Source organism: Trichoplusia ni, chromosome 5, assembly GCF_003590095.1.
Source record: "Trichoplusia ni isolate ovarian cell line Hi5 chromosome 5, tn1, whole genome shotgun sequence".
NCBI lineage: Eukaryota > Metazoa > Arthropoda > Insecta > Lepidoptera > Noctuidae > Trichoplusia > Trichoplusia ni.
This window is the reverse complement of record NC_039482.1, coordinates 15240424-15268222: the sequence shown is the minus strand read 5'-3', so window position 1 is coordinate 15268222 and position 27799 is coordinate 15240424. Positions and strand designations below refer to the sequence as shown.

At 32.8% G+C, this 27799-nt stretch overlaps 1 protein-coding gene, 1 long non-coding RNA gene and 1 pseudogene across 2 annotated transcripts; 1 reads left to right on the top strand and 2 right to left on the bottom strand.

Moving 5' to 3' along the window:
• Positions 1-11177: 11177 nt before the first annotated feature.
• On the bottom strand, positions 11178-14760 carry LOC113493857. The gene is made up of 3 exons (XM_026871889.1): positions 14035-14760; positions 11658-11760; positions 11178-11571 (listed from the first exon to the last, which is right to left on the bottom strand). Exons 1-3 carry the CDS (start codon positions 14070-14072, stop codon positions 11257-11259), a joined length of 456 nt encoding a protein of 151 aa, XP_026727690.1. The 5' UTR covers positions 14073-14760; the 3' UTR covers positions 11178-11256.
• Positions 14761-16827: 2067 nt separating this feature from the next.
• Positions 16828-19931, bottom strand: LOC113493711. Its single transcript, XR_003400603.1, has 2 exons — positions 19441-19931; positions 16828-18863 (listed from the first exon to the last, which is right to left on the bottom strand). It is a non-coding gene; the product is annotated as an uncharacterized LOC113493711 (long non-coding RNA).
• Positions 19932-24121: 4190 nt separating this feature from the next.
• On the top strand, positions 24122-26078 carry LOC113493709 (annotated as a pseudogene).
• Positions 26079-27799: the final 1721 nt, after the last annotated feature.

Genomic DNA, 27799 nt, shown 5'->3' with positions numbered 1-27799 from the left:
GTTTTTTCACGAAAACGTCAATATAACAAAAACAAAACAAATAACTCTAAACGTAACAAAACAATAAACTTAAAGAAAACAAGAAAGGTAACAACGAAATAACATTAATTTAACGAAAATATCGGCAGTAGCACTTATCGCATCAACAAGTTGATCGACAGTAAAGATGGCGGGTATGACCCGGCCGATGACAAAACGTCACATTTTGATGTAAAATGTTCGCAATATCTGTGGTCTACATTTAGTCGTATTAAAATTCGTTCCAAGTTTGAGAACAACTTCTTTTTTAGGTTCTTTTACATGTAAACAATTTTATAAATAATTAATTAAAATTAAAAATATAATTTAAGGCATTTATGATATTTGATTTCAAATAAGTCTGAACAGATTACATAAGTTTTATAGGCTTCGGTTTAAAAAATAATTTCTTATGTTGTCTGTGTATAACTTCCGTAGTATTATTTTTATAAAATAAGCTTTACATCAATCGTGACATTTAAAGAACCCTTTTTATGGTTTGTTTACCTTTTGGCTCATGGCTCGTTGAATAGGGTATAGTGCCTACCTTAATTAAATCAGCCTTGCTGTTTTATAATAAGCTTTATGCGCATTCTAATGAATGGGAGTTATTATTGGAGAACTCAAGTTTATCAAATACTTTCGCAGCACTTGAAATTGAAGGAAATCATCCTCTTCTATTAAGAGGACGTATTAAATCGAGACATTCGTCCAGGCGTGAATATTACACGTATTTTTTATATGACGAGCTTCCCTCATTTGAAGACCAACCTAGAAATGGTATCTTAAGTTATTGGTGTAATTGTGTATCTGGCAACCGGACTGTTGGATGTTGTGCTCATATTATGACAATTCTTTGGTACTTGGTATGGACGAGATACCAAGAAGCTGTCTTTTCACCAGCCGCAATTTATAATGATTTATAATGTTTTATTAATATTAAATGTTTCAACAATTGAATTTCTTTTATTTGCTGTCTAATCCAAAGTGGTATCAGTAGAATAATATTGTGTAATATTGTTCTAACTTCCAATCAACAATAATGCTGCTCTCAGTGTTCAAGTGATTGTATTATGAATTTTAAATGTCTAGATTTAATGTTTATATACCAGGAACATAAAAGTGCTTTAACCATAGTTTAACTTTCAACCTAACCTTACTTAACTTTCAACCTTCATAACTCTTGTCAGCGACTGCTGAGCAATATAAATCTTTTTTATTCTTGTTTCTGACGATGTTTACTATTAATTGACGTAGATTTTATTCGTGTACATGCTGGGGCACAGGTTCATACAATTTCCGGCCATGTCCCTTGACAGTTTTGTATAGCTTGACCTGCTGGCGTCTGTACCTGCCAGATAGCTATCAAAATATAATAGTTTTTTTTTTGCATGTTGGTATCGACATGTTATATTTAATAATGAAATATATTTGCTATTATTATTAACCAGCTGTTTCGAGCACCTTCGCCCGCGTCCCGAGGGAACTACTTCCTGTACCTGAATAAAATATAACCTATGTTACTCAGGGATAATGTAGCTTTCTAATGAGTGAAAGCATTTTTTGAAATCGGTTCAATACTTTTTGAGTTTATTCGTTACATACAAAAATAAAAATGTTACCTCTTTATAATATTATAGTATAGAAAGAATATGTAGAAGGTAATAATAATTATTTTTAATATCTTTTAAAAATCTTCTCTTTATTTCAAATTATCATGATTTTTCACAATATAATCATGATTAAAAAAAAATGAAAACAAAATTTTATTTTTAAAAGCATATTGATCATTATGAATGAGAAAAGGCGACATTTTACAAACCTCAAAAATAAATGAATTATTTTTATCATTATTGCGAGTATAATTACTGTGATGAAAGACAAGGATTTTTTTTTAATGAGCTTTTATGAATGACCGCTTGAAGTTTGCTTGAAGTATGGATCATTTTGGTAAGTACCTAATAAAACAACTATGGCTTATAGAGTACGACTATTATTAATTTAGGTATAAAACATTATAACATAAATACTTAATTTTAATATTCAATCAATATTAAGTTATAATTGATTTAATGAGGCTGTTTCAATGTGATTCAAACACATATATACGATTATTTTGGGTAAGTATGTCTATTAAAAATCATATATTTCTTTCATATGAGGAGCTCGTGGCTAAGCTATAACCGCATAAGTGATTCGATCACAGGTTAAGCTATGCTTGATGCGGTTGGTCCGTAGATGGGTGACCATCTTTGTCATAACGAGTTCCTCCGTGTTTCGGAAGGCACGTTAAATTGTGGGTCCCGGCTTTAATTCCTACATCTTTGACAGTCGTTACAGGTAGTCAGAAGCTTGAAAAAGTCTGACAGCCAGTCTAACCAAGGGGTATCGTGTTGCCCAGGTTGCCTGGGTTGAGGAGGTCAGATAGGCAGTCGCTCCTTGTAAAACACTGGTACTTAGCTGAAACCGGTTGGACTGGTAGCCGACCCCAACAATGTTGGGAAAAGGCTAGGCCAATGATGAAAAATGATATTTCTTTCATATAACATGGCACGCATTTTTGGACATCTATTTTTGAATATAATTTCCCAAATAAGATAATCGGCGATAAGTATCGACGGTAACCGAATAAATATTTATTTTTTAATATAACAAAATAATAGGCAAAGAGTAATCTAGAGAATATCTAGGTTTATTATTATTATTATTATGTCTGTTCACTTCTAATTTCCAGAAATTGGATAATTCAATTTTTTTATAATTTAGGTCTAATATCTTAATACGAAAATCAATTTATAATGGACACTTAATTATGTTAGTATTGCAAACCATTTTAAATTAAGCTGCTTCAAGCATCTAGCTTTACTTGCGAGTACATATCATTGCCTTATAAAAATTTCGTCTCAAATTGCTGCGACAGAGCGTCGCTGCGATAGTATTATCTCCAAATTTCAATGGTAAGGCTATGTTTACATTGAAGTGTCTAATTTTAACATACGATAATTGAAACTAAGCTCTACACTAGAGGGCTATAGAGTCTTATTTAAGATAGATGAATTTCATTTTCTTAGCTTAAAAATTAATATCAATGTGGAAAGTATTACTCTAATCACGGCTTTATAATTTTAGACTATAAAATGTCGCTCCTTGAGGCGTTTTGAAATACTTCATAGATACCATTTGTCAACCGTAGATACTGCTCAGGCGCTAAGTATGTATGTATTAATATTTGGTTCATAAGGCAGAAATATTATTTATAGTTATTTCTGCTTTTTTTTTTACTTTTACTAACTAATTTTTTGTTGCAGGTCTTCAATAAATCCATTTGAATCTGATGTAGAAGGGCCTTCTACATCAAAAATTGGAAAGTGACTCGGAGTCGGAGACCGACCCAGGGCCGATCACTATTAAGAAAAAGAAATTAGAAGTCTTCCCTGATTCTGAGGTGAGTCCAAATTAAATAATATTTTAGCAGTGTTAATTAATATGTTTTATTGACTTAAAAAGCGATTATCTCCTTTGTTCAATAGCATAAGTCTGTGCTGATGATGCTGGTGTAAGTTTTTGGGTTCGATCCTGAATTAACAATAACATAGTAGTGATAGAACCCTTGCATACCTTCTAAAGGTCCCGGACCACATGATCCTGAGAATATCAAACCCTATACATATTATGTTATTAGGTATATTATATTTCTTAAATTTTTTTTATGTAAAATCTTGTTTTTAGAAATAGTTAAAAATAATAAAACTTTACTTTTGTCTGTCTATTTGGTGTAGGTGTATGATAGATTTAAACTTATTTCCAAATTGTTCTGATTTATATATTATGTAAACAATTTGTCACATCGTGTTTCATGTAGCGATAAATATATACTTATTATTAAGATTTCTGTGGATATATCTTATCATTTCTTATTGCGTATTACAGGATGAAAGAGTTGTACCTGTGCGAGCTGCAACATTGAAAAATTTCCTGTCACGTCGGGTAGCTTCCGGTAATACTCATCAAAGCGACCCTACCAGACAAGGCGAGTATTACATTGAGGTACGCATCTCAAGCTGTCGCGAACTGGAAGCGATTACAAACAACAGGTGGCAACATTCGCTTATTAGTTTTAAAACTGCTGTAGATGCCAAAACGCCCACATGGAAAGCAGTTACCCAGCTGGTATCAGCTGTTAAACAGGATTTTTGTAATATTCCCCCAGTTCTATACCCCTCTAAAATTTAATAACTTTTGACTTGTTTATATGTGCTTCTCATATTCTTACTCACTTTATGTTTTGAATGTTATTCCTATAATTTTAGCGTTTATTATAATGGGTCTATTGTAATTTAATGCTATGTTTCTTACAGAATGTATCTAAATAAGAATTAATCAATAACACAAAGACGATAAACCAAAAATCAATAACACAAAGACAATAAACCAAAATTAAGTAATAATTACAAAAAAGCAACTAAAAATAAAAACAAACTAAGAAATAAAAACCTTACCTATTTAATAAATAAAAAGTATTAAATACATTGATGATAAACAAATACACAACTAAAAGCAAAACCAATCTATCTATACTAATCTATACTCTATACTAATATACATATAAAGCTGAAGAGTTTGTTTGTTTGTTTGTTTGTTTGAACGTGCTAATCTCAGAAACTACTGGTCCAAATTGAAAAATTCTTTTGTGTTGAATAGACCATTCATCGAGGAAGGCTTTAGGCTAAACCATCAAGCTGCGACTAATAGGAGCGAAGATACAAAGGAAAATGCGAAAAAATAGGGCAGGTATAAATCATAACTTATATCTTCTACCCACGGGGACGAAGTCGCGGGCAACAGCTAGTAAATAATAAGAGCACAAACATCTAATTATCCAATTTACGTATTAAAATTAAATGAAATTAAAAAGTCAATATTACCTATATACAAATCAATAAAATGAAATCATAAATACATACAAATTTAAAAAACGTAAGAAATAATAAATGAAAAAAAAGAAGCTTAAAAAATCTACCTAAGCTAAAATTTCAGTAAGAAATACATTATTTGAAGAATTTAATTTGATTTCAAAGTTTATTGCAAAAAGATATCCTTTAATCAAAGAAAAAAGAAATAAACTAAATATATAATATAATAATATATATGTTTAAATTACAATGTATTTTTGCCAGTCCTGTAATGTGCATGTTAAACAATATTCAAGTCACAAAAAGTCCAATATTCATAAATCTAATAACTTGTTGCAAACTAAACTTGATAATGTTCGTATAATTGCATGTGCTTTTAGGAATAAAATTGTGAGTTACAAAATAGATCCTCAAAATAAAACAATTTCACCTGAACTTTTTTTCAATGATATTTTACACACATGTTACTATCTTCTTAAAGAGAAATTGAAAGTACATACTTCATTAAAAGTAAATTTTGAATCGTTTGTTTCATATATTTTACCTAAAAATAATGAAGTATCACTAAAATCCTAAATATGAAGTAATTTTACAAAATACTGATTTGACATCTAGTTGTAATACATTTTTCCAAAAACTTATAAACATATGCTCAGAGTTTGCACTTTGCGAGTCAGGCTGGACGATCGAATCAATAAGTCATTTAGAAATAAATATTCTAAAATACAACCCTTTGCGAGCTGGTTCTTATCTTTCATTGCCTAAAATATTCAAACAACATCAAACAAAATCTTGTCTAAATATAATTAATTATGACGAGCACTGTTTTCTCTGGAGTATTGTGGCTCATTTGTATCCGACTGTGAATAATCCAAATAGAGTAAAATCATATCCTCATTATTACAAAGTGCTAAATACGACTAATATGTCATTTCCTCCAAGTTTTGAGGATATAAAGTTATTTGAAGATTTGAATTCTAACGTGAGTGTAAATATTTATGGTTTGGACTCAAAAAATCAAGTTACTGGTCCATTATATATAACTGGTAAACGAAAAATAATGCATGTTAACTTACTATATATTCATAAAAAAGGAAAAAATCATTTTTGTTAATTAAAAAAATTCGATAAGCTTGTCCACAAACAATTAACTAGACACAAGTCAAAAATACATCTTTGCGATGAATGTTTCACGTATTTTGATACATCGGAAAAATTATTTAATCATAATTGCGCGAGAGTGCAAACTGTACTATCTGAAGATAATTCAAAACTTTATTTTTCTGATTTTGAAAGAACCCAAAGAATACCTATTGTTATCTACGGTGATTTTGAGAGTTTATTACGCGAATATTCAGACAAAAATAAAACTTAATATGTTGAAAATGTTCAAATTCACGAGGCAAGTTGCTTTGCATATTACATTTCTTGTCTTTCTAAGCCTGAACTCAATAAATTCACGTCATATAGAGGACCGGATTGTTCAAAGAAATTTGCCAAATCAATTATCAGCAACGTAAAAAAACTATATAGAATACTTTCACATTCAAAGCCACTAGTAATGAGTGAAAATGAACGTTATTCTTTTGACAATGCAAAGAAATGTTATATATGTAAAACAGTATTTTCTGATACGGATTTAGTTGTTGCAGATCATGATCATTTCACGGGAAAATACCGAGGGCCAGCTCATAACAAATGTAATTTGAATGCCAAAAAATGTTCATTTATACCCATAATATTTCACAATCTTTCTGGTTACGATTGTCATTTGTTTATTAAAGAGCTTTCTGCTATTTGCGGTCGAATAAATGTAATCCCCAAAAATAAAGAAAAATATATCTCCTTTACAAAATTCGTTCCAATCGATACTCAAAATGTAGCTCAGGTAAAATTTATAGATTCTTTAAACTTTTTAAGTTCAAGTCTAGATAATTTAGTTAAATCAATGAAACCAGAAGATTTTCAAAATATGCGTAACTTTTTCGAAGATGAGCATTTATTTAATTTAGTACGGAAAAAAAGGTATTTACTGTTATGATTATATTGATTCATGGGATCGTTACAAAGAAGGCAAATTACTTGATCAAAAACATTTTTATAATTATCTTACTTCTGAAAAAGTTTCAGACGAAGATTATATGCACGCGTTAAAAGTTTGGAATGAATTTGATATCTCAAACTTAGGAGAATAAACTGATTTATATCTAAAATGTGATGTTCTACTTTTATGCGATGCGTTTGAGAAATTTAGATCTATGAGTTTAAAATTTTACAATCTTGATCCGTGCTATTATGTATCTTCACCTTCATTATGTTGGGACGCTATGTTGTTATATACAGGAATACATTTAGATTTAATTTCAGATATCGAAATGTATCAAATGTTAGAAAAAGGTATTCGAGGCGGTCTTGCACAATGTTCATTAAGATGCATATCTTAAGGCAAATAATAAATACCTTCCTAATTATAATGATAAGGAGTTTAATTCTTATTAAGTTTATCTTGATTGCGTAAATTTATATGGTTATGCTATGATGCAAAGGTTACCGACCGGGAACTTTAAATTTCTCAATGGAAAGGAAATAAGTAAATTCGATTTAATGCCTGTTCCCAATGATAGTGATAGAGGATATATACTCGAAGTAGATTTGCATTACCCTTCCAAAATACATGATGACCATGCTGATTTGCCATTTGCAGCTGAAAAATTTGTACCACCTGGTAGTAAAAATCCTAAATTAATTGCAAACTTGTATGACAAACATAAATATGTTATTCATTATATTCACTTAAAAGAATGTCTGAAAAATGGCCTCATTTTACTCAAAATTCATCAAATATTGTCATTCAATCATAGTACGTTTTTAGCACCATACATATTACTAAATACAACATTGCGTCAACAAGCAAGTTCAGATTTTGAAAGAGACTTTTTTAAAAAGCAAAATAACAGCATATTTGGAAAAACAATAAAAAATAAAAGGAAACAAGTCGATGTGAAATTAGTTAATGTATGGTGAGATGAATCAATAAACTAATAAAATTTGTGGAGCAGAAAAATACATAAGCGCGCCAAATTTTAAAAATTTGAACGTAATAACCGATTCCTTGGTTGCAATCCAATTAGAGCAAACAAAAATTGTTCTTGATCGTCCAATTTACATTGGCTTCATAATTTTAGAACTAGCTAAAACTCATTTGTATAATTTTCACTATTCTATAATGAAGAGAATTTATAAAAGTCGTATTAAGCTATGTTATACTGATACTGACAGTCTTTTTATATTTGATACATGCAGAAGACTTTTACGGACATGAAAAAACATATTAAATATTTTGATACAAGCAACTTTGAAAACAAGAAATGTAATATGCCTAAACTCAACTGTAAAGTACCAGGATTTTTTAAGGACGAAATGGGCGGTGATATCATAACTGAATTTGTAGGCTTAAGAGCAGAATTATATTGTATAGATTCTATTAATACCTCAATAAGAAAAGCAAAAGGTATCAAAAAATCTGTTACCAAAAAACTTAATATTAAAAACTATAAAAGAACTTTACAATATAATGAATGTCTGAGAGAAGATATGTTTATAATAAGGACCAAAAATCATAATATTTTTACTCAAAAAATAAATAAACTTGTACTGAGTAGAGATGACGACAAACGACAAATACTGCAAGATGGTTATAAAACTTTACCTTGGGGACATTATAAAACGGTGTTTTAGAGAAAAAAAAATCATAACACTTTTTTTCATAAAAGTATTATTTTTAATTATTTGTGAAAGACATGATAATAAAAAAAGAACATTTATAATTATAAACAAAAACTACTACACATATTTTAAAAAATATATAAAAAAATACTACATAATTTTGCGTTTTGATTTGGATTTCTTTTCTACATTTATTGTTCTCTATAAGCCAGAGAATACACTAATTACTCAGAACTAAGCTAAGTGTTCATCAGTTTAAGTGTTATTGATTAGTATTTATTTGTGGGGATATAGATTGTACAGACACCAGCAGGTCAAGCTATACGAAACTGTCAAATTTCTTCAACTAACTTTGAACCTAATGCTTAAGACATAAAGTTGAAAATCTATTCGATAAATTTGACAGTTTGTAGTAACTTGAGGTGCTGGCATGTGTACTAAAAAAATATCGCATTGTAAAATAATATACCTAGCGTAAAATTCAAGCTAAATGTATAAACATCTGTCCCATTGTACTAAATAAATATATATCTTTATAACAAAACTAGCTGTTGCCCGCGACTTCGTCCCCGTGGGTAGAAGATATAAGTTATAGTAAGTAATGTAAGTAAGTAATGTTTTTATTTACCAATGAACTTAGCCTAAATACATCAAAATAATAATACAATATTGTTTCGGGCTTTCACAATAGGTTTGATCCCTGCCCTTCAAACTAGGAAAACCTGTATCTTGAAGGACAGTGCTCTTGTCGGGTACCACCAAGCATTGTAAAGAAAAGCACTAGGATTTTGATGGTTACTAAACTAGATAAAAATAGTGATTAAAAATTAAGACATATGTATATAGAAAACAATTAGCGTATAACTTAGAGTAGCAGTATGAGGATGTATGTATGTATGTATGAATGGGTGTGTGAGTGAGTGGGTGTGTGTGTGTGTGTGTGTGTGGTGTGTTGTGTGTGAGTGGTGTGTGTGTGTGTGTGTGTGTGACAGGGTATGTGTGAGGGTGTGTTAGGGTGTGGGGGTGTGTGTTCGTATCAGGGTTTGAGTGTGGATGTATGTTCGTAGTAAAGGGGCGTCGGTGTGTATTAATGAGAGTATTTTAGATGTTGATGGGCGAGATGAGTTCTTCAGTTGCATGATAGTTTAATGTTTGTAGCCAATTAAGTAATGTACGTTTTAATTTATAGCGGTTTAGCTTATTTATATTTAATTGATTTTGTAGTTTATTATATAATCGAGAACTCAAGATGTTTATTGAGAAGAGTTATGATTTATACCTGCCCTGTTCTTTCACATTTTCCATTGTATCTTCGCTCCTATTAGTCGCAGCGTGATGGTTTATAGCCTAAAGCCTTCCTCGATGAATGGTCTATTCAACACAAAAATAATTTTTCAATTTGAACCAGTAGTTTCTGAGATTAGCGCGTTCAAACAAACTCTTCAGCTTTATATATTAGTATAGAAGTATGGATAAAAATATTCATTTATAATAAATTAATTAGTATGTGGGAGAAACTAGTACTAACCAACAGTGAAAAAAAATTATAAATTATAAATTATATATAAAAATATATATAAATTATAATTATAAATTAATATTCATAACGATTTATTAAATTCATTTATTTAAATAAACACATTTATTAATCACTACGAATAATTAGGCACAAAATAAATAGGCAGTGTAACAGCAATTTGACAATATAATGAGTAGCGTTACCTGACAGTTCAGAGCACTGTTGTGCCGTGTCCGCAGTCGAACAACTTCTGATCCGTCGACACGTGTGCGCCCCACTTTTATACTACGATTCGGTAGTAAGTGGGGGCAACAAGAAATCAAATGCAATACTTTCATAAACCGGAAGTTGATTAAAAATACTTTAAACAATTTTTAAAATCACAATAACGTGTTTACTCTCACAAGTATAATGGTAAAAAAACATAATTTAAAGAACTTTTTAGTAAATGAAACAAATATTTGGTTGCTAATATCTATTTTATTGTAAATTGATAATATATTAAAACATAAATATAATAAGTAAACTTATAATACATTTAATGTACTTTTAAAATGAATAAAATATCTTTTATTTTAATATAACAGTTGTTTTTTTTTCCTTGATCTTAATTCTGTCACAAGTTAATTTGTTATTAAAGATTATAACAACTTAGCGATCGTATCTAATAATTACATTACAAAAGAAGCAATTATTGAAAAGATTCTAAAAAAATCTCTCTTAAGCAAATTAATTTGTGGCAGGCAATGCGAGCACTTAAAAATGGAAATATAACATAGCCAGCATATAAATAACGTAAGCATACAGCAACATAAATATAAGCAACGTACAATTCAAATAAAAAAGAAAAAATATATAACACATAATATTTATTTATTTGTCCATTTACTTCAAGCATCAGGACCCGTATAAACATATACAACACAAAATTTAAATACTATAAATACATACAACATTATGTTATCTATAAAAAAAAACTAATATAATATAATTATACATCATAGACACGATGATTACCTTAACTTATTTACTATTTTACCAACTAAATGTTCGGTTTCAGTCATTATATCATCATAATTACTAAGTCACTAAATACTGTACATCCACACTCGCATCCTCAGGGTTCACTCTTATTTTATCCATAGGACGACCGTCCAAATCATGTATCATAATTTTTATTAAATGTCGAACATGTGCAGATTCTTTACGCATGATATAGGATTTGTTTATACTCATAGATTTTGATTTGTTTTTTTTCTTCTTCGTTGTTTGTTCCTCTGCTTTTTGCTGCCGGCTTTCCTCGTAGGCCTTGGCAGCTACTTCAGCATCCCAACTTTCTCTATCTTGAGCGTAATAAAAAGGATTCGTAATTGGATAATCGTCTTCTATTAAATTCTGTAAAAAAAATAACCTTTATAAATAAAAACTATAAATAACAACAACTTTTATATATTTAAATTATTTATAACCTTATCACTTACCTCCTGTAAATTAAGTCTCTCCGGTTCTTCATTAAATGCTGAAATTCTATTATGGCTTATAATATCTAGAACAGGACTGTAGGACGCTGAGCCTGACATGATTCTGAAATAAGAACGATAACAATATTAAAAGACTTGTTATTTATTTTAAAAATAAGCATTTGAAAAGAAAAATGCTGATAATTATTCTTCCCTCGAAAGTAAATAAATCAAAGGATAAACGATCTGCTCACGCAAATGTCAGCAACGCACTGAAGGGACCTCATTTTTTTATATGCAAAAGGAACTTTTATGGGTGCAATAATATCTCAAATTTCAGTTTCGGCTTAAACGATACAAGTCTAAACTTGTCGATATTGCAGTACAAATGTTCTCTTCAGGTATAAAATATTATTAATGAATTTAATTCGGTCAATAAAACATGTACTGTATTCACAACAAGTAAACAAACTGGTGATGAATAGAAATGATGATAAAAGATATGTTCTCTCAAACCAAATTAAAACACTACCATGGGGGTCACTATAAAGTAGTATCCTTATCCTTCCTTATCCTTACATATTATAAAACAAAGTCCCCCGCCGCGTCTGTCTGTCTGTCTGTTCGCGATAAACTAGAAAAGTACTGAACGGATTTTTATGCAGTTTTCAACAATAGAACGAGCAATTCTTGAGGAAGGTTTTAGTGTATGATAAGTTTAGGTTTTGTGTAAACTGACGATATTTCAACGATATTAGTTAAACATGTCGGAAAAAATTAAGCCATTCGAGAGCTTTCCTCGAGAACGCTGCCAAAACCTTTTGAGTTACAACAAAACAATGTATGGCGGGTTTATGCCTCTTTAATAGATATACAAAAAAATCCGCGGTGGTATATGTCTATCTTCCAAGGATAACCCACAATAACCATTTTTATGTGTTTTCTTAATACAGTAAAATTATGGGTTATTTACGAACCTATTTTTAACAATACAGTATTAATCCTTATCCAAATAAATAAGTTAGATATATTGTGCATGTAATATAGAACAAAATTGCCTTTTACACTACACCAAAAAAGTTAATAGGTAATGAGTTATCGTAATATTAAAATCTCCGCGCGAGAAATTAAAAATCGATGAAACGTAGCGAAGATATCGTTGGCATCTATATATAAAGCTGAAGAGTTTGTTTGTTTGATTGTTTGTTTGTTTGTTTGTTTGAACGCGCTAATCTCAGGAACTACTGGTTCAAATTGAAAAAATATTTTTGTGTTGAATAGACCATTCATCGAGGAAGGTTTTAGGCTATATATCATCACACTGCGACCAATAGGAGCGAAGAAAAAGTCATAACTTATATCTTCTAATCACGCAGACGAAGTCGCGGGCAACAGCTAGTATAAATATATACGTTAAATCGTTTTTTTCATTAATCGTTAAGATGAAGTTGATCAAGCAACCCATATCCCTCGATGTTAATAATATAAAATTAAGTGACTCCGTTCACCACATCAGACATAGCGCTTTATTGCCAGATACCATTCGCTGTATAATATGCGGTCCATCAAGTTGTGGCAAAACGAATGTTATGATTAGTTTGCTGCTGCATGAAAACGGGCTCAAATTCAGAAATCTATATCTTTACTCTAAGACATATTCTCAACCAAAATACCGTTTTTTGACCGAAGTACTAAAAAGAGTGCCACAAATTAATTTCTATCAGTTTAGTGATGATAAAGATGTAATTTCTCCGAGTGAAGCTTTAGCAAATTCTGTATTTATTTTTGATGATGTTGCGTGTGAAAATCAAATAAATATCCGCAATTATTTTTGTATGGGTAGAAATAAACAAATAGATTGTTTCTATTTATCTCAAACCTATTCTAAAATTCCAAAACAACTGCTACGTGACAATGTGAATTTTCTTATTATATTCAAACAAGATGATGTGAATTTAAAATATATTTATGAAGAGCATGTTAGTTCTGATTTAGAGTGGAAAGAGTTCAGAAATCTTTGTCAAACTGTTTGGAGGAAACCTTATAATTTTCTACTAATTAATAAAGAATCAGCATTAAATAACGGAAGGTACAGACAGAATTTTGATATGTTTTTTAAATTCGACTGACTGTTTATATGTGCATATAAGCAATTAACATGCAAAATCAAATTCAGTATAATTTGTTCTTAGCTTAATACAGTTGTGATAACAGATGCAACATGGAGAAAAATATTAAAATAGAATTAATGAAGTCTGTAGACTCCATAAAGAATAAAATAAAACAAATGAAAGACCAGGAACACTCGATGAACTTACCACTCGACAAAATGTTAAAACCTGTCACAGATCCCCTTAAAACCCTAGTTGATTCGAACAAAACAATAGAAAATACATACTCTAATAATAATTTTGAAGACATGGAATTGGATGACATTAATACCAGCTCATCTACAAAGTTTGAAGAATGCTGCGATCCAGAACTAAATTCTGTACAGTTCGTTAAAAAGTCTCCCCAGACAGAATTACTGAAAGATTTAGAAATATCATTAGAGGGTGATGATATCCATGATATTTATGATGGGGTAAATATACCATTTGGAATAAGGAGTGCAAACAAAAAATTACTAATGGGTAATTCAATAGTCTCATTTTCTAAAATAGATAGTGTGAATGAAGATAATATCATTTTAATTAAAGTTGGTGACAAAAGCTACAACTTAACCCCTGGTTTAAAAGAACTTTTACTTCGAAGAAAACCTGATTTGAAACTAATATCGAGCAAAGATAAACTTGTCTATAAAGATATGTTGCATTATACAAATGCACATAAGAGAGATGTCAATCCTAATGGACAAATTAGAGGCGATAAAGGTATAAAATATGGCGAAATAATCAAACCATTGTTTTCTGAATCGTTAAACAGTAATATTGTCACTAAATTTGGAGGAAGCTTACCAACACTAAAGAAATATAAAAAGATGCTGACTTGGTATATTGGGACGATCCTAACGAACTTGTTGAGAGATTGAAACTATTAGTTGCTTCCCGAGATGCCGGTAATACAAACCATGATAATGAAATTTTATCAATTATCGAAGAATTAAAAGAAGCTGACATAATTAAATAATAAATAGTTAAAATAATACGCTTTTTATTCAGTATTAACCCATTTAGTCCTGAAACTATTTTTTTCTAAATTGTTTGTTTTTTTCTTAGTATATAGGTTGATAGGGGTTTAAATATTAGGAAAACCTAGAAAATAAAAATCCTGAAATAAAAGGGGTCTGGGAAATAGCCGTACCACATATGGTACAGTAGGATTTGGAGTAACAAAAAATACCGTAAAAATGAGAAAAAGTTGTTTATTGTTCATAGTTATTTAAAAATGTAATCAAAATAAAAAAAACCGCAGCAAATGAAAACTTATTAAAAATACAAGAAAAACATACACTAAATTAGCATTTTGTGTGGTAAGCAAGAAAGCATTCAACATGCAATCCAACATTACATTTGATGCATCTTGCTGGGCTTTGTCGGTGGCAATGTCCACATCTCGTTCTTTTATTATCGGGCTGTTTTATTATATAATGACCCTTGTCGTCAAATCGGGAATCCATAGTTATAGATGATTGTCGGCTAGGTCCAGGCTTGCTTCGAGACTTATTTGAGTCAATTATGGATATAGCTATACGACGTCTAAAATACAATAAGTCTTGTTTGCCACCATTGTATCTATAAAGTAGCCAAGCATTTTGCACTGACATGTCAAGACAATGTAGAATAAGGGGCATGTACCACTTTTTTCCCCGGATGCTGGTTCTGACTGACGAAATATTTTGATCAGATAAGTCGACACCACCCATATTTTGGTTATACTTCTGAATCAAGTGAGGCTGAGATACACTAATTTTCTTTTTTAGTTGTTGTGAGTATCTGTCTGCCTTATGACACGGTAATATACCCGTTGAATTTGAGCAAACTGTAACAATGCTGTTATCATGCCATTTACAGATTATAATCGAGTCACTAACATGATAATCATACTCTCCTCTTTCCTTCTTTTTCATTTCTTTATTCCCTATCAAAGGACATTTTCCGGTTCGATTTTCTTCGTTCGTTACACCCATATTTCTTTTCGTTAACTCTTCAACCAACGGTAACCCGGTAAAAAAATTATCAATATATAGGTGATATCTGGATCCAAGCTCAAGTTTCATTAGTTTATCTGAATATGTCAAAACTACACTAGCCCCAAGGCCTAATTCAGCATATCTGGCGTTCAAAATTGTGGTGGCCCCTTGGTAAGGCTCAAACCAAGCTATATAGCCCCCCGCAGTAGCTCCTACCCACAGTTTGAACCCATACCGTATGGGTTTGCCACGAATAAATTGTTTGCATCCATGTCGGCCAAAATAAGGCACCATAGCTTCGTCAACACTGTGGTTTTCTTTGTGGGGACAGTGGTCTAGAAACTTGGCAGATAATTTGCTCATAAGTGGCCGAACTTTTGCAAATTTATCAGAAGAATCTAACTGATGATTGTCCATACAATGTAGATTTGAAAATATGTAGGAAAACCGATCTCTCGATAAAGCACTAGCAATGAGTTCATTCTTCACGTCAGGCGAGTTCTCCCAGTACATTCGTCTTCTATTTACCGAAGAATAGCCACTTACTAACAGAACACCAATCATACACTTCATCTCTTCTATTTTTATATCAGCAGCAAGGTTTTTTCTTCCTATGTACCTATTCGTCTCAGTGGTCAATAAATCAAAAACACCCTCCGAAAAAAACAAAGAAAACCATTCTATTGGTGATTTTTCCTGAGGGACGTGGTAATCAGGTCGCCATAATGATAGTGAGCCTTCGTAATCCCGTTTCCTCCAGTTATATTTTTTTAAAACTTTATGAAGGGGCTCATCATTCCTGTCTGGATCCCCAATGTTGTCCAAACTAACTGTAGCGGGTTGACGTAGCTCTGCGTCCTGTTATATATATGTAATGTATATGATAGTGCCCAACGGCTCTTTCTATATCCCTTGTCAGCACTTTTGATAGTTCATAATAATAAGATGCTCTCTTTGCGACAGTTCGATTCCATCATCCGCGCGTGACACTTGCCCTATTTACCGAGTCCTAATGTAATTAAAGTGTCCTTCAATTTTCATCTAAGTTTTATTTCTTTGTTTTTTAAAAACCGAAATTCGGGAATCCTCATAACAATTTGGTGGCAGCGGTGGGATACCGATGGTGAAGGTATCCCTGGGACGTCTCCTTCTGGACTCATATTCTAAACTATTTTAAAGCATAAAAGTGTCGAAGTGCCAAAATTAACTCGAACTCAAAAAAAAAAATTCAATATTCATATCTATTTTCGGACATCCTAAAATCTGAATAACTTTTCCCGTGGGTATTGTGATTGTGTTCCTGTTTCGTGCCTGATTCCTGAGAGGGAAAGCCTCTTCAACCTCAACAGACCAAAGAAGTGGTCATGTTCCAGTACATTTTCTACGTGTTCCTGTAAGTCTTGAAAACATTATATTTCCCAGCGAAAGTGCAACTCATCTCAAACAATTCGAAAACAAGTGCGTGAAAGTGCGTAAATCCAGTGAACTAAACATAAAGGTTTATTTTCTTATGCGCGTTACTAATTCTAATTTATTTTTTGTTTGCAAACTTTATATTCTAAATCTCTCACTGTTATTGTTAACCATTACTCGGAATTATCACTATCAAGACATTCGATACCGCACTCGCTCTTATCTAAACCTCACATTACAGTTGCTGTCTATTACACCGAACTACATCTTTAGTGGACGCGTTATAAAATTTGTTTAATAAAATGTCTCTTAAACCAGAAAAAAATGAAAATATTCAAATTGGAACTCTATTTAAATTTATAAAAACATTCGATGGCACACGTGAAAAATTGAATTCATTTCTAACTAACTGTGACAACGCAATTGATTTAGCTTCTGATACCCAAAAACCAATATTATTTAAATACATATTATCACAATTAGAAGGCAAAGCCGAAGTAGCTTGCTCCATTAAAGAATTCGACTCTTGGGACCAATTAAATAGTTTCCTTAAAACACAGTTCGGTGAAAGAAAACACTATGCCCATCTAATGACTGAATTACGGGAATGCCAACAACTAAATGAACCGGTTAACCAATTCGCATTACGCCTCGAAACTTGCCTTTTGAAGCTCTTAACAGAAGTAACATTATCTAATAAAAAGAAAAGCAAATTAGTGGGTCGTATAGCGGCTATGGAAGACTTAGCACTCCACACGTTTTTAATTGGCCTTAAGCCCGAAATTTCTAATCTAGTCCGCAGTAGAAACCCATCCACTCTCAACGATGCAATCAATTTTGCCGTCTCAGAGGAGAAGATCCTAAATTCGTATAATAAGCGTAATCCCCAAAGTTCAACATTACATCGTATTGCTTCTAAACCCCAATATCCTTCCCGTCCTTCAAACCATGATGTCAATTCTAAGCCGCAAATGGCTAAACAATATGACCGAGATAATAAAAATCTATTCTGTAGGTATTGTAAAAATCAAGGTCATACCATTGAAACATGTAGAAAACGCGAGTACAACAATAATCGGTTCAAGGCTAATCCATCTCCCAAATATCAAAAGCAACCTTATCAGGAGAACTATAAACCTGCTCGGGTTAATTGTGTAACCAGTGAAGATGACTATTATAATCCGGAACCACAACCATCCACGAGCACAAATGATACCCAATATGACGAAACCCACGATTTAAACGAATAGTGGGTGTAGCGTAGGTTCTAGGCAGATAGGCTTGTGAGAAAAAAATGGTTACAATTAGATTAACAATTTATTCTTAAAAAAAAAAACAAATAGTCGGTTGAGCTGGGGGTGGTTTTAAAATATCGAGCGCGCGAGGAATTGAAGGTCGCAAGAGAAACACCACTATCCTGCCTCAGTATCCGGATGTGTAGGGGTCCGCGGTCTCCTTCCCGGGTAGCAGCTGACCGACGGAGACTCAAGGGCAGGCAAGGTCTTCGGCAGGAACGTTTCTAATCCTGACGGTCGATAGATGACGGCGTCAAGGACATTAGGCAGGAACGAAGAGGAAGAAGAAGAAGAAGAGTAGAAAACGCAGCCTCGGTGGCTTACAAGTACTTGAGCTGGAACTTGAGGCTTGAAGCTGGAGACTCAACTTGGACTTGAACTTGAACCCTGGAATTCGGTAATTGGTAACTTTAGAAATTGACCGAATCCAGTCCGTTACTGCGGCATCCCGTTAGCAACACAACATACTAAAATGGAAAGCGGTGATTCAGCACTAAGTAGCTATCGAGATGGGGCAGTCTAGGCAGCGTGGTACATTAGCTAGCAAAACTACGTGACGTTGTTAATTGTAAGATGAATAACAGCTATTATGAAAGTAGTTTCATAATTAATACATCTTATGCAATAAATTAATAGCAGTGTTATTAGATTTCGAATTTAAGAGAAGGATATGCTATAATAAAAATGTCGTTGTAAGTTTAAAATGGTTGACCGTCATGACACGGCCAAGGTTAACCGTTCCAAAGGTCAATGCAAATTGTAAAGTCGGTAAACACAATATTTAAAACTATAGGTCAATTACATTTTAGAACATGACAGATAACAGTTTAAATATCTACTAAAGGTTTGCAACACTATGATGGTGAAAGTATTAAAAGCAATTAATCGTAGCACAATGATAATTTTAGCAAGTCATGCATTACTTAAATCTAGCGATTGCTTGTAAACGTTTTGCAACACTCACCCGATATGGGGTTCACTGAATTTAATTAGTAGATATATTTAAAGTTTTATATTTTAAGTGGCCGGTATTAGGGCCTCACTGTGAAAAAATAGAACTCGAGAGTACGCGCTCAGCTGTTCGCGGTAGGTCGGTAATAATCCTTTCCCCGGTCGCACTGGCATCGGTGACTCGCGTGACGCGTCGCTCGCAGTTCGAACGGTGGAAGGGGTTCGGCCAACGGAACCGGTTTCCGAGACGTGAGTTCGGGCGTGCGGCGCGTTCCAATATAAAGACGAGTATTTTATAGAACTTCAACTCGATATACTCGTAAGTATCTATAGATTCAAAGAAATTAGAGCATAAAAACGTACAACGTTACATGGGCTCACGGAGGTGTCTCGTGAGGCCCAAAATACGACCTCTCACAAAATCCTTCCATGTCAACGGCACCAATTTTCCTAAATCCAAGGACCACACGGGTAACCAGCCCCAAGCAAGTGTCCATTCTCCTAAATCCAAAGACCACACGGGTAGCCAGCCCCAAGCAAGTGTCCATTCTACTAAATCCAAAGACCACACGGGTAACCAGCCCCAAGCAAGTGTCCATTCTCCTAAATCCAAAGACCACACGGGTAACCAGCCCCAAGCAAGTGTCCATTCTACTAAATCCAAATACACACGGGTAACCAGCCCCAAGCAAGTGTCCATTCTACTAAATCCAAGGGTCTCACGGTTACCCGTACCAGCCCCAAGTAAAAGCCCAAAACTGCTTTACTGACAATTTCCTGGAAGAAAATAAAATATATGAAATATCGTATAATCGAAATATATCCTTACCTCATGTCTGCATTCAAACATCCGTTTCTGAGAAACCACTTATTTTACTCGTAGACACTGGATCTTCAATCTGCCTTCTCCAAAAGACCTCTATTCAATCATACTCCGACCTGAAACTCAATGAAAACATAATTAAATTAAAAGGCATAGATAGTAAAGAAAATGCTGTACTTACCCTTGGTAATTTCGATATGAACCTTATATTCGGCAAAGAATCGATATCTTACCCATTTCACGTAGTAGAACCAATTGATTTCCCCTATGATGGTATCATAGGAAATAATTTACTTACCCATTATCAGTGTTCTATTGATTACAATCGTCATATTCTTAACCTAGGAATAAATAAAATTAAACTAAATTTCACAGACCCAATTTATCAAATACCATCTCGTTCTGAAATCACTGTAGAACGTTCAGTAAGTAACCCTAAATTAAAAGAAGGTCTGCTTAGCTAAAGTCAAAAGGAATAATCGAATTAACCTAACAGTTCTTAATACTTCTGAAGACCCTGTCTCTCTAAATTCTAATCTGCAACTTACCTTACACCCGATCGACTATGAAACTTGTCAAGTACACAATACTTACCAAACAGTTCTCGACAGAACTAACGAAGTCCTTAACCTTCTTCGCGTTTCACATCTAAATACAGAAGAAAGCGAAGCCCTCTATGACGTGTGCTCGAATTATTCCGATATATTTCACTTACCTAATGATCCACTTAGCTCAACTGACAGTATTCAGCATGAAATCCGCACATCTTCTGATCAGCCCATTAACGTTAAATCTTATCGCTTCCCGGAAATACATAAGCAAGAAGTCAATTCCCAAATAAAGAAAATGATAGGTCAGAATATTATTAAACCTTCCTTATCTCCGTGGTCTTCTCCAATATGGATTGTTCCCAAAAAGATCGATGCTTCTGGTGAAAAGAAGTAGCGTATAGTCATTGACTATAGAAAGTTAAATGACATCACAATTGGTGAAATCTATCCTATTCCTTACATTGTTGAAATATTAGATCAATTAGGTAACTTTAAATACTTCTCTACTCTGGACCTTGCTTCCGGATTTCATCAAATAAAAATGTCTCCACAAGACGCTTGTAAAACCGCGTTCAGTGTTCCCCAAGGACATTTCGAATTCACTCGAATGCCCTTTGGTTTGAAAAACGCGCCAGCGACCTTCCAACGTCTAATGAATAATGTCTTAACAGGCCTTCAAGGCGAAAGATGTTTTGTTTATCTAGACGATATTGTCGTTTATTCACATGACTTAAATAGTCATATTCAAAATTTGACAGCAGTTTTTCAAAAACTTCGTAGTTTTAACTTGAAATTGCAACCAGATAAATGTGAATTCTTAAGAAAAGAAGTCGGCTATCTAGGACACATTATAACAGAAAATGGCCTAAAACCTGATCCAAATAAAGTTAAATCTGTTCAAGAATTCCCAGTTCCAAAGTGTCCGAAAGATATAAAATCATTTTTAGGTCTTATATCTTACTACAGACGTTTTATCCCTGAATTTTCAAAATTATCGAAGCCACTCTCCTCTCTTCTTAAGAAAAATGTATCATTTGTTTGGACAAATGAACAACAGTTAGCTTTTGAAACGCTTAAAGATAAGCTAATTAGCGCTTCAGTCCTTATTTATCCCGATTTCACAAAATCTTTTAACCTTACTTGTGATGCAAGTAACTATGCAATCTCTGCTATCCTGTCTCAAGGGCCAGTTGGCAAAGACCATCCCGTAGCCTATGCGTCTAGAACCCTGAACAAATGCGAAATCAACTATAGCACAACTGAAAAGGAATTATTGGCTATAGTTTGGGGCTGCAAAACCTTTAGACCGTACCTGTTTGGTCGTAAATTTATGATCATAACTGACCATCGTCCTTTAAAATGGCTTTTCAACCACACTGACCCGAGCAGTAAATTGCAACGTTGGCGTCTCCAACTTCAAGAATTTGAATACGAAATAGTCTACCGAAAAGGTAAGCTAAATTCAGCAGCTGATGCTCTTTGACCTCCTTTGCAATATTTACAACTCTGATACCCGGTAAACTGAGGCTAATGATCGTATTTATCATACCTGACATCATCAAAAGGCCTCTCGGCCAATGGCTTCGTTATCTATTCTTCTCTCTATTTTTTAAAAAATCGATAAAAATAGTCTAAGGGTCCAATCAGTATCATACCAATCAGTTGGTACTGCTTCTTGAAAAGTACGATTAGATATGTCAGCCCCGTGTTGAAATGACACTTTCTTCCAACGAAAACGTAAGTTTAGTTTTTTGATACAGCGTCTTTTGATTCTTTTAATTGCAATAGAAGGCCCAGTAAGTTTTCTTTGCCCACGTGTCCTCAAAGGTGTGTTGCCATGGAAGTAGAAGGTTGAACAGATGGCGCAGAACCCATAGAAACAATTGACGAGATTGCATCATAGTTGCATTGCGTAGGGCTCAGAAATACAGCGTTCAGAATTGGTGTGAGGGGCACTTGAGTATTTTCTTGTTCCACATCAGAAAGGGCGTTTGATTCTACCTCACCCACTGGGTTGGCTAGCAAAACTGGGCTGCCTAGAATGTCGAGCCTTTCAAATGACGAGTCTAGTAACGAATTTAGTGCAGGAATCCAAGCCAATATTCGTCTAGCTCTTCCGTTAATTGTGATCTAAAACAACATAAAGCAAACATGCAATGCAAGCACCACTCAAATAAAAGCCAAGACGTTACTTATGCACCATATATAACTCGCATCATATCAAAAAACAAAAAAATGAGAGGTTCATCACATAGTAGCAATTGTGGCGTTGTATAGTATGCTATACAAATAAAAACAATGGTAAATGATAGCAACTGTAGTATTGTATAGTATACTATACATGTTTAAAAACTAGCCAAAATAATACAAATACCGCATTTTCCAAGTTATTTATCTATCAAAACTATTAGAATAACTGTTCTCCTTTACATTTTATGTGTTGGAAATCTATGATTAGCAATAAAAACACTAAAATAACTAAAACGCACCTTGATAATAGTTTCTGACGGCGACTCGTTCGTTATTTTTGACAACTGATTTGAATTTACCACAATCAAAAAAAGGTTTGTCATTTTAACTTAGAGAAAAACGTTCAGAAATGTCATTTATGACAAAATACTCCAGATAAAATTAAATTAAATAGGAAAATATCTTAATTCAAATGAGACGTATACTATTCTATACAAAGTTACTTTAAGGGTTAAAGGAGTACCTTAAATCTTACATATCTGAAAACCAAGACAATTGGCCAAAATATGTATATACTGCTATGCTCGCCTATAATACATCTATACATTCAACAACAAATTTCACTCCCTACGAGTTGATTTTCGGTCATAAACCAATCCTTCCTAATTCCATATATGAACCTAACACAAATGCCTCGTATCCGGACTATATTTAGATGCTTCAACACCGCCTTAAATGCACGCGTGATAAAGCCGTCGAATTTATAAAGAAGTCGAAAGAGTCTTCCAAAGCCTATTACGATGCCCGCACAAGACCTATAAGTTACCATGCTGGTGACTATGCGTACCTTAAAAATCACCTCCGTATGCGTAAAATATCTCCGGTCTGGAAAGGCCCTTATAAAATTATTAAGGTTAATGGTAGAAATAGTATAACGCTATTAATAAATAGACGACCCGTGTCCCATCATTTTGATGAAATAAAATTAGCTCATCGCCGTGACACCGTGTCATAATCACTTTAAGCTTGTTTTAACTTAACGTAATATTTAAGTTTAGTTAGTTAGTTTAGTTAGTTAGTCTTAGTTTTTAATTAATAATTAATTTTAATTAATAGTTAATTATTCCTTTACAGCTTTTGCGGAAGACAGAGTTCCGCAAAAGCAATGTTCATCACAAGTTCCACGAATGCTTCCGGCATATATTTTGACCCCATTGGGTCATTAAAAATGATAGACGCGTACTAATTCCTTCCGTTCCTTAGCGTACTAATTCCAATAGATATTTCATTTATTCAACCGCATATTAAGAATCTTAACGGTGTGATAGGCACTTCTAAGTTCCTATGTAAGCAGACTGCTCTGTATACCGATATCGAGTGTCTTAATTTGCACCAGCCATTATCAATAAGATACAACGACATTATTCGAGATTACGATTCTATTTCTCACTTAATTGAATCAAGGTCTAAACGTTCAGCCTGGTTTGGGGGTATTGGCACCCTATTCAAAAATCTATTTGGTACTATGAACGAAGACGACGCAATAAATTATAGTAACGCTATTCAATTAATAGAGAAAGATCAATCTAAATTATCCGAATTAGTTAAACAAAATATATTAGTAACTACTTCAACACTCTCTTCAATAGAAGACTCAGTAAATAAAATTAGTGTCAACGAGCAGAGATTAAATGATGCTATTGATAACATAGCTTTATTCCAAAAGAACTTGACCTTGTTAGCTGATAAATTAATATTAAAAACTAAATTCAATGGAATGTTAAATTTATTAGAAAGTAGTCTCCTAACTTTATCTTTTAAACTAGAAGACACTGTAAACGCTATTATGTTTAGTAAATTAAATATTTTGTATCCTTCTATTATAAGTCCAAAACAGCTATTTACAGAGCTTGTTAATAATTATAGGTTTTTAGCTGATAATCATCAATTTCCTTTACGTTTAACTTTAGAAAATATACACACTTTAATGAATGTTTCAGAAATTGCGAGTTATTATAATAATAACAAAGTTGTATTTGCCTTAAAAATACCTTTAGTAAATTCCAGGAGCTATGATTTATATCATAACATACCTTATCCAGTTTCTGTAACCCATGATACTTATACCATGATCATTCCCTGTACTAAATATCTAGCTATTAACAGAGATAGATCATATTATAGTAAATTAGATAATCTAAGTAGCTGTAAGACAATAAATAACCAGTACTACATATATATGTGACAACCTAGATACTTACTCGTGTGCCAGGACTCCGATCTGCGAATCGGATATAATCTCAAAAGCATTAAAATCTGTGCCTAGTAATTGTAAGACCCAATTTATTCAAGGCCAACTAGATATTTGGCAAACATTGTCTAACAATACATGGTTATATGTCATTACAAATCCTTCCAAATTGTCCATAGACTGTAAAGCTTCCAATACTGAAGTTATCATATCAGGCACAGGCATGATAAACTTACCTCCGTATTGTATAGCCTTTTATAAAGACTCAAGGTTAATACCCAAATATTACAAAACAATTAAAGTCCAAACAATTAAAATTAACTTTAATCTAGTAAATGACTCTTGTTGTAATTTGGAAACATTATCGAAACTTAAGCCTCAAATTCCCGTTTTAAATCTTACTTATATTAACCTTGATTCTATAACGTCACGACGAAATTTGGAAACCAGTCGCATTGTCAATAACCTTGACAAATTAATTGAAAAACCACATATTGTTTTATATGGTGAATATTATTCCTATGTAACAAATATTATATCTGTTATTATTGTATAGCTATTTTTGTACTATTTTGTAAGTTTATAAAATCGGGCATTTGTCATCGTCTCTTAAATAGACAAGCTTTCAAATGTAATATGGAAAAAGCTGAAGAGCTCACAGAAGTTGCTGCTAGTTCTTCCGACATTTCCGCACCTAAAATCCGTAAATCCCTTGCATAAACTTAACCTTTTAAGGATAAGTTTAGTCAAAACCCTGGGGGCTGTTATATATATGTAATGTATATGATAGTGCCCAACGGCTCTTTCTATATCCCTTGTCAGCACTTTTGATAGTTCATAATAATAAGATGCTCTCTTTGCGACAGTTCGATTCCATCATCCGCGCGTGACACTTGCCCTATTTACCGAGTCCTAATGTAATTAAAGTGTCCTTCAATTTTCATCTAAGTTTTATTTCTTTGTTTTTTAAAAACCGAAATTCGGGAATCCTCATAACAGTCCGCTCTGAGCAAGCTGGGAGGTAGATTATTGACATTGACCTGATCTTCGTCTCCAGAGTCCTCGTCTGTCAGTTCTGCATTCGCATTATCAGGCGGAAGTATGAATACATCATTTTCCCCTTCGGTTGTCTCAACATCCCCCTCTTCCAATAAAGATAAGATGTAATTCAGGGATAATGGTCTGAAAAGCAAAAAAAGTGAATTGAAATGGCATATAGTCCTACCGTACCAAATAGGGTAAACCATTATTCATGTCTAAATTACTAAAAAATAAATAAATAATTAGGATATTATAATGTCACAATGAACTAAGGAGTATATTCGTTTTATAAAAAGATGGAAATTATTTGTATAAATTATATAATTGTAGTATATTTACCTGTTGGAAGCCATGTCTCAGCAGAAAAAATAGATTTACGAAACTTGTTCAATATATCTGCACTATTATCAGCATTCAATTGCACTGGCGTATTTTTTTCCGATGAACACTATTCTTCTTCTCGACATAAATATCAAATAATATTAAAAATATTATGCGGGTACCTGAAAAAAATAAAATCTAACAGGTGTACCGTATATGGTACGGTAGGACTAAATGGGTTAAAGTTCAATTCAAGACAAATATACTGAACTGTGAACATGAGCAAAGCTGACGTAGTAAACGAAATTCATAAAAATGCGAGGGTGAACTATCCACGAAGACATGTTATCATGAAAGATATAGATGACTTGTGGCAAGCAGACTTAATTGACATGCAATCAATTTCAAAACAAAATAAAAATTACAGATATATTCTTGCCGTCATTGATACATTTTCGAAATATGCTTGGGCCTTTCCTATGAGAAGTAAAACCAAAGGAGATGTGTGTAACTCTTTCAAAACTTTATTGGATAAAGGGCGTGTTCCTAAAAATCTGCAAACGGATAATGGAGCAGAATTTTATAATAACAAATTTCAGAAACTTATGACATCGTATCATATTATCCATTATTCAACCTTCTCAACAAAAAAGGCTTCAATAGTTGAACGATTTATCAGGACATTGAAATCTAAAGTCTATAAGGAATTTAGTTTAAAAGGCAATTACAATTGGGTAAATAATACCCTCAATGATGTTATTTACAAATACAATCACACTCGCCATCGCACTATTAATAAAATCCCTGCCAATGTGGATAATAATAATGAAAAAACGATATTAGAAAGGTATTTAAAGTTGCTAAAAAATGATAATTTAAAAAGCAAGTACAAAGTAGGTAATTATGTGCGTATCAGTAAATACAAAGGAACATTTGAAAAAGGTTATACTCCCAACTGGTCAACAGAAATATTTAAAATTCGTAAAATACAAAATACAACTCCTATAACTTACTTAATCGAAGATACAATCAGAGGTCAGCCTATTTTAGGTGCATTTTATACACAAGAACTTCAAAAAACAAAACATCCCAATGTATATCTTGTCGAGAAAGTTCTCAGAAGAAAAGGTAGCAGGGTTTTAGTAAAATGGCTAGGTTTGTCTTCAGCTGAAAGCAGTTGGATTGATAAATCGAA

Bases quoted from the DNA above. Each gene is read 5' to 3' on its own strand.
- LOC113493857 (XM_026871889.1), bottom strand. From the start codon at position 14,072: ATGTCATCCAATTCCATGTCTTCAAAATTATTATTAGA. The intron at 11,761-14,034 runs GTATGTATTTTC...TTCTTATTTCAG, and splicing joins TCTTCAAAATTATTATTAGA to AATCATGTCAGGCTCAGCGT. The intron at 11,572-11,657 runs GTAAGTGATAAG...TTTTTTTTACAG, and splicing joins AGAGACTTAATTTACAGGAG to AATTTAATAGAAGACGATTA.